The following is an 8122-nucleotide window of genomic DNA, read 5'->3' on the forward strand; positions in this document are numbered from 1 at the left end:
TTTCCCAGAGGCTGGCGCTGCCTTTCCCCGAGCGGCTCAGCTGCAGCTGCAGCTCCAGAGCAAACACGACGCCGCCACCAATTTCGTGGACGCCGGGAACGCCTTCAAGAAGGCCGATCCACAGGGTGGGGATTTGGGAATTTGGGAATTTGGGGAATTATCTGGGGGGCTGGGGGTGTGGCGAGGGAATTCTACTGAAATCCCACTGGAATTCCATCAAAATCTCACTAAAATCCCATCAAAATCCTATTAGAATCTCATTAAAGTCCCATTAAAATCTCACTGAAATCCCATTAAAATCCCATTAAGATCTCTTTAAAATCCCATTAAGATCCTACTAAAATCCCTTTAAAATTTCTCTAAAATTGCATTAAAATGTCACTGAAATCTCATTAAAATTCAGTCAAATCCCATTTAAATCTCACTAAAATCTCTCTACAATCCCATTAAATCCTATTAAAATCCCACTAAATTTTTCTTAAAATTCCTTTAAAATCCCACTGAAATCCCATTAAAATCTTGTGCAATCCCCTTAAAAATCCCAATAAAATCCCATTAAAATCTTGTCCAACCCCATTCAAATCTCACTAAAATCCCATTGAAATCTCTCTAAAATCTTCCCAAATTCTCCTAAAATTCCCAAAAAGTCTCCTAAAACTTCCAAAAATCCCTCTAAATTCCCAAAAATCCCCCCAAAATTCCCGGATTTTTCCGTCTCCCGTGACCTTCCTGCCTGGGTTTATTTTTTCCCATTTTTCTCACTTTTTCCCATTTTTTTTCCCACTTTTCCCCGGGAATTCGGGGGCGGGATCCGCTCCCAGCCGGGGATCCCTGAGCCCGGCAGATGGAGCTGAATTCCTGCGGGTTTGGGCAAAATTCCTGGGAATTTGGGCAGAATTCCCGGGGGTTTGGGCAAAATTCCCGGGGTTTTGGGCAGAATTCCCAGAGTTTTGGGCAGAATTCCCGTTTTTTTTGGGCAAAATTCCCAAAGTTTGGAGCAGAATTCCTGCATTTTATGAAGAGAATTCCCAGATTTTTGGGGTCTGATCCTGAAGATTTTGAGGTTTGATCCCAAAGATTTTTGGGTCCCATCCTGGAAATTTTCAGGCTCTGATCCCAAAGATTTTGGGGCTCAGTCACGAGGATTTGGGGCCCCGTTTCCATTTTTCCCCCTTTTTTCCCCCTTTTTTCCCCCATTTTTCCCATTTTTTCCCATTTTTTCCCCATTTTCCCCCATTTTTCCCATTTTTTCCCATTTTTTCCCCATTTATTCCCCATTTTCCCCCATTTTTCCCTGTTTTTCTCCAGAGGCCGTCACGTGCCTGCTCCGGGCCATCGAGATCTACACGGACATGGTGAGCCCCTCCTGGAATTCCCAGAATTCCCAAATTTCCCTCCTGGGTTTGGGGCTTTGGGCTTTGGGGGTTTCTCTTCCCCCTCCCACCCCCCAGCCCGGGGCCCTCCCCTTTCCTGGGCAATTCCCATTGCTCCCTGCAGTGTTCCCCTTGCCCTGGTAACATTCCCATTTTCCCACAGAAAATTCCCGTTTTTACCTGGATTGTCCCATTTCCTGTATTTCTCTGGAATATTCCCATTTTTCCCTTAAAAATTCCCATTTTCCCAGGAATATTCCCATTTTTCCATGTCTTTTCCCACTTTTTCCACAGAAAATTCCCATTTATTCCATGTTTTCCCCCATTTTTCCATTTTTATTCCCATTTATCCCAGCAATGTTCCCAATTCTATTCCCATTTTCATTCCCATCTTCCCAGGAATGTTCCCGGTTTTTATTCCTGTTTTTCTTGGAATATTTCCATTTTTATTCCTATTTTCCCTGGAATGTTCTTATTTTTCCATGTTTTTTTCCATTTTCCCAGGAATATTCCCATTTTCATTCCCATTTTTCCATTTTTATTCCCACTTTTCCATGGTTTTCCCATTTTCCATGGAATATTTCCATTTTTATTCCCACTTTTTCATGGAACATTCCCATTTTTATTCCCATTATTTCCATTTTTATTCCCATTTTCTATGGAATATTCCCATTTTCATGCCCACTTTTCCATGGTTTTTCCCATTTTCCCCCCAGGGCCGTTTCACCATCGCGGCCAAGCACCACATCGCCATCGCCGAGATCTACGAGAGCGACCTGCTGGACATCGAGAAGGTGCAAATCCCAAATCAACCCCAAAACCACCCAAAAAACCCCTGAAAATCCCTGCAAAAAACACAGAAAAATCCCCCCCAAAAAACCTGGAGAAACACCACAAAATCCCAGGGAAATCCGGGGAAAACCTGGGAAAATCTTAAAATAAAAATCCCATGGTAATCCCAGAAAACCCCGGAGAAATTCTCAGAAAAAATTCCCAGAAAATCCTGCAAAAATCCCTGGAAAAATCCCAGAAAAATCTTTAAAAATTCTGAGAAAATCCTGGAAAAATTCCTTAGAAAAATCCTCCCAAAAATCCTGGAGAAATCCCAGGGAAAATCCCCCCCCCCAAATCCCAGAAAATCCTAAAAATTCTGGGAAAATCCCAGAAAATCCTGGGAAATTTCTGGAAATTTTGGGGATTTTTGGGGACGTTTTGGGGGATTTTTTTGGGGGATTTTTAAAAATCATTTTCCCAGGATTTTCTGCAATTTCTTTCTGGTTTTTTTCCTGGGCATTCAGGGCTTTTCTGTGCTTTTCAGTGTTTCCCTGGGATTTTTCCAGAACGTTCTGGGATTTTTCCAGGGTTTCCTGGCCCCAGCAGGAGCAGATGGAGCGGGGGCGGCCCCGGAGCCGCCGGAATTCCAGAATTTTCCACAGTTCACAGGTGGGGGAGGGGCAGGCATGGACAATTCCAGGAGCTTTTCCTTCCCTGCTGGAATCGATCCTGCACTTCTGGGAGGGTTTGGCCGAGTTTATTCCACTTTTACCCCAATTTTATCCTGTTCTCATCCAATTCTTAGTGCATTTTAATTCCATTTTCATCCCATTTTAATCCTGTTTTAATCCCATTTTTATCCTATTTTTTACCCCATTTTAATCTCTTTTTTACCCCATTTTAAAGTCCATTTTGATTCCATTATTAGCCCTTTTTTATCCTAATTTTATCCATTTTAATCTGGTTTTTATCCTGTTTTTATTTTCCTGGATTTTTCTGGGATTTTTCCTGGATTTTTCCAGGTTTGTTTTTTCCCGGGACTTTTCCAGGATTTTTCTGGGAATTTTTTCGGGATTTTTTTTCTGGGAATTTTTCCTGGGTTTTTTCCAGGATTTTTTCCTGGATTTTCCTGGGATTTTTTTTCTGGATTTTTCCAGATTTGCCCCCGGTTATTTTCCTGGGATTTTCCCAGGATTTTTCAGGGTTTTTTCTGGGATTTTTTCAGGATTTTTTGGGGGATTTTTCTCTGCAGTATTTCCAGATTTTCCCAGGATCTTTTTGGGTTTCTCCAGGGTTTTTTCTGGAATTTTTGGAGGATTTTCCCAGAGCTTTCCCAGGATTTTTCCAGGTTTTTGGGGGATTTTTTGGAGATATTTGCAAGATTTTTTTCCTCAGTTTTTCCCCAGGATTTCCCTGGGATCTTTTCCTCGGTTTTTCTGGGATTTTCACAGAGTTTTATCTTTTTTTCCCAGAATTTTTCCCATTTTTTTCCATGGTTTTCCTGGGATTTTTTTCCAGGATTTTTCCTGGGTTTTTTCCCCAGGATCTTTCTGAGTTTCCCCTGGGGTTTCGGTGATTTTTCCAGACCTTTCCGTGGTTTTTCAGGTGGATCCCGTTGCCCTGGCGGGCTGGGGTGCTGTTGTTGGCGTTTTTGGGGATCTTTGGCCGATTTTGCCGTTTTTCCCCCCAGGCCGTGGCGCACTACGAGCAGGCGGCCGATTACTACAGAGGGGAGGAATCCACCAGGTACCCGGGGGCGGCGGATCCCGAAAATCCCAACGGATCCCGATGGATCCCGACGGATCCCGGCGGTTCCTGACCCAAATCCCGAGGAATCCCGACGGATCCCAAAAATCCCGATGGATCCCGATGGTTCCCGACCCGAATCCCAAGGAATTCCAATGGATCCCAATGGATCCTGGAGGATCCCAATGGATCCCGACGGATCCCGATGGTCCTGACCCAAATGCCGAGGAATTCCAATGGATCCCGAGGGATCCCAACGGATCCCAACCCAAATTCCAATGGATCCCAATGGATCCTGGAGGATCCCAATGGATCCCGACGGATCCCGATGGTCCTGACCCAAATGCCGAGGAATTCCAATGGATCCCGAGGGATCCCGACCGGTCCCAACTGATCCCAATGATGCCGACCCAAATCCTGAGGAATTTCAATGGATCCCAATGGATTCCAACAGATCCCAACCCAAATCCCAATGGCTTCCAATGGATCCCAATGGATCCCAATGGTCCCGACCCAAATCCTGATGAATTCCAATGGATCCCAACGTATCCCAATGGATCCAAATCCATTCCCGATCCAAATCCCAGGGGATCCCAATGGATCCAAATCTCAACAGAGAGGAGGAATTCCAATGGATCCCAACCGATCCCAACCCACATTCCAATGGGTTCTGCTGGATCCCAATGGATCCCAAGGGATCCCAGGCACAGATCCCGGGAGATCCCAACAGATCCCAAATTCCAGTGGATCCCAGCGGATCCCAGATACCGATCCCAACCGATCCCAGGAGATCCCAATTGATCCTGACCCAAATCCCAATGGGTTCTCATGGATCCCGAGGAATCCCAAATCCCAACGGATCCCAAGGGATCCCGACCAAGATCCCAACAGATCCCGGGGCATTCCAACAGATCCCAAATCCCAGCGGATCCCAGACACAAACCCACATCGATCCTGAGGGATCCCAAATCCCAACGGATCCCAGACACAAACCCACATCGATCCTGAGGGATCCCAAATCCCAACGGATCCCAGACACAAACCCACATCGATCCTGAGGGATCCCAAATCCCAACGGATGCCAAGGGATCCCGACCGAGATCCCAGCAGATCCCGGGAGATTTCAACAGATCCCAGATTCCAACGGATCCCAAGGGATCCCAGATACCGATCCCAACTGATCCCGGGAGATTCCAACCGATCCCAAATCCCAATGGGTTCTCATGGATCCCGAGGAATCCCAAATCCCAATGGATCCCAAGGGATCCCGACCGAAATCCCAGCAGATCCCGGGAGATTTCAACAGATCCCAAATCCCAATGGATCCCAAGGGATCCCAGACACCGATCCCAACTGATCCCGGGAGATTCCAACCGATCCCAACCAATCCCGATCCAAATTCCAATGGATTCTCATGGATCCCGAGGGATCCCAAATCCCAGCGGGTCCCAAATCCCAGCGGGTCCCGACCGAAGCCCCAGGTGCTCCCGTTGGGATCTGCTTGGGATTTTTGGGATTTCAGTGGAAATTGGAGATTTGGGGGTGGGAATTTGGTTTTTTTGGGTGGGATTTTTTTGGGATTTGGGTTTTTTTGGGTGAAATTTTTCTGGGATTTGGGGTTCTTTGGGCGGGATTTTTGGAGTTTCAGGGGGATTCGGGATTTTGGGGATCTGGGATTTTGGATTTTTCGGGAATCGTCCCCAGCTCAGCCAACAAGTGCCTGCTGAAGGTGGCTGGGATTTGGGGTTTTTTGGGTGGGATTTTCAGGATTTTGGGGGGTTTTGGGTGAGATTTGGGGGTTTTGGGGTGGGATTTGGGGTTTTGCTTGGGATTTTTGGGATTTCAGTGGAAATTGGAGATTTGGGGGTGGGAATTTGGTTTTTTTGGGTGGGATTTTTTTGGGATTTGGGTTTTTTTGGGTGAAATTTTTCTGGGATTTGGGGTTCTTTGGGCGGGATTTTTGGAGTTTCAGGGGGATTCGGGATTTTGGGGATCTGGGATTTTGGATTTTTCGGGAATCGTCCCCAGCTCAGCCAACAAGTGCCTGCTGAAGGTGGCGGCGTACGCGGCGCAGCTCGAGCAGTTCCCGCGCGCCATCGACATCTACGAGCAGGGGGGGCCTTCCTCCCCCTCCTCCTCCTCCTCCTCTTCCTCTTCTCCTGCTTCTTTCCCTCCTTTTCCTGCTTTTCTCCTCATTCTCCCATTTTTTCCTCATTTTCCTGGGGTTTTTTCTCATTCTCCTGCACTTTTTTTTGCAATTTTTCTGTTTTTTTTCCTCATTTTCCTGCTTTTTTCGCTCATTTTCCTGCTTTTCTCCCTTATTTCCCTGTTGTTTCCCCTCATTTTTCCATTTTTTTTCCCGCACTTTCCTGGGTTTTTCTCTCATTTTCCTGCTTTTTCCCTCAGTTCCCTGTTTTTTCCCTCATTTTCTTGGTTTTTCCTCATTTTCTTGGGTTTTTTTCTCATTTTTCTGGGTTTTCCCTTGATTTTTCTGCCTTTTTCTGTCATTTCTTGGGATTTTTTTTTTGTCCTTTTCCTACATTTTTTGGGACATTTTCCTCATTTTCCTGCTTCTTTTGGTGATTTTTCCTGTTTTTTTTTTTTTCTCATTTTCCTGCTTTTTTTTATCCCTGAGGTTTCAGGGATCTGATCCCCAAATCTGCAGGGTCTGATCCCTGAAACTTCCCCGAAAATTTGGGGGTTGATCCCAAAATTTGGGGTTTGATCCTGAGGATTTGGGGCTCTGATCCCAAAGGATTTTGGGGTTTGATCCCAAAGGATTTTGGGGTTTGTTCCTGAAGATTTTGGGTTCTGATCCCAAAATTTGGGGCTCTGATCCCAAAGGATTTGGGGTTGAATCCCAAAATTCGTGGCTCTGATTCCACAGATTTTGAGTTCTGATGCCAAAGGATTTTGGGGTTTGTTCCTGAACATTTTGGGGTTTGATCCCAAAGATTTTGGGGTTTGATCCCAAAGATTTTGAGTTCTGATCCCAAAGGATTTTGGGGTCCAAATCTGAAGATTTTGGAGCTCTGATCCCAAAAGATTTTGGGGTTTGTTCCTGAAGATTTTGAGATCCAATCCTGAAGATTTTGGGGCTCTGATCCCAAAGATTTTGGGGTTTGATCCCAAAGATTTTGGGGTTTGATCCCAAAGATTTTGGGGTTTGATCCCAAAGATTTTGGGGTTTGATCCCAAAGATTTTGGGGTTTGATCCCAAAGATTTTGGGGTTTGATCCCAAAGATTTTGGGGTTTGATCCTGAAGAATTTGGGGCTCTGATCCCAAAGATTTTGGGGTTTGATCCCAAAGATTTTGGGGTTTGATCCCAAAGGATTTTGGGGTCCAAATCTGAAGATTTTGGGGTTTGATCCCAAAGGTTTCTTTTCCTTTTCCTCCTCCCCTTTTTCCCTTCCCTCATTTCCCTCTCCCCCTTTCCAATCCCCCTTTTGAAATTCCCGAAATTTTCCCGAAATTTTCCGAAATTTTCTGGGATTTTCCTCCCATTTTCCGGAACATTCCGGGACGTTCCAGGTGGGCTCAGTGGCCATGGACAGCCCCCTGCTCAAGTACAGCGCCAAGGAGCATTTCTTCAGGGCTGCGCTGTGCCACTTCTGCGTGGACATGCTCAACGCCAAGGTGACTCGTTAATTAGGGGTTAATTAGGGTTAATTACGGGTTAAATTTGGGGTTTTGGGGTTAATTTGGGATTGGCACTGGAGCATTTCTTCGGGGCTGCCCTGTGCATGGACATGCTTCTGCATGGACGTGCTCAACGCCAAGGTGACTCGTTAATTAGGGGTTAATTATGTTAATTACGGGTTAATTATGGGGTTAAAATTGGGGTATTTAGGGTTAAAATTGGGATTTTGGGGTTAAAATTGGGATTTTGGGGCAATGGGAATGCAGCATTTCTTCAGGGCTGCCCTGTGCATGGATATGCTTCTGCATGGACGTGCTCAACGCCAAGGTGATTCACTAATTAGAGGTTAATTAGGGTTAATTAGGGTTAATTACAGGTTAAATTTGAGGTTAAAATTGGGATTTTGGGGTTAAAATTGGGATTTTGGGTAATGGGAACGCAGCATTTCTTCAGGGCTGCCCTGTGCCACTTCTGCGTGCACACGCTCCACGCCAAGGTGATTCATTAATTAATTAATTAGCGATAATTAGGGTTCATTAGGGGTTAATTTGGGGTTAAAATTGGGGTTAATTTGGGATTGGCACTGG

The 8122-nt window shown here is 45.5% G+C and overlaps 1 protein-coding gene across 1 annotated transcript; it reads left to right on the forward strand.

The window, feature by feature from the left end:
* Window positions 1–4: 4 nt before the first annotated feature.
* Window positions 5–7531, forward strand: LOC102037921 (alpha-soluble NSF attachment protein-like; the record flags this gene model as incomplete). Its single annotated transcript, XM_031065722.1, has 6 exons — window positions 5–125; window positions 1309–1355; window positions 2090–2167; window positions 3838–3893; window positions 5922–6006; window positions 7427–7531. Coding segments are annotated over 6 exons (492 nt in total), but the record flags the coding sequence as incomplete, so codon positions are not given.
* Between the last annotated feature and the right edge of the window lie 591 nt (window positions 7532–8122).

This window comes from Geospiza fortis, unplaced genomic scaffold, assembly GCF_000277835.1.
Source record: "Geospiza fortis unplaced genomic scaffold, GeoFor_1.0 scaffold2550, whole genome shotgun sequence".
Taxonomy (NCBI): Eukaryota; Metazoa; Chordata; class Aves; order Passeriformes; family Thraupidae; genus Geospiza; species Geospiza fortis.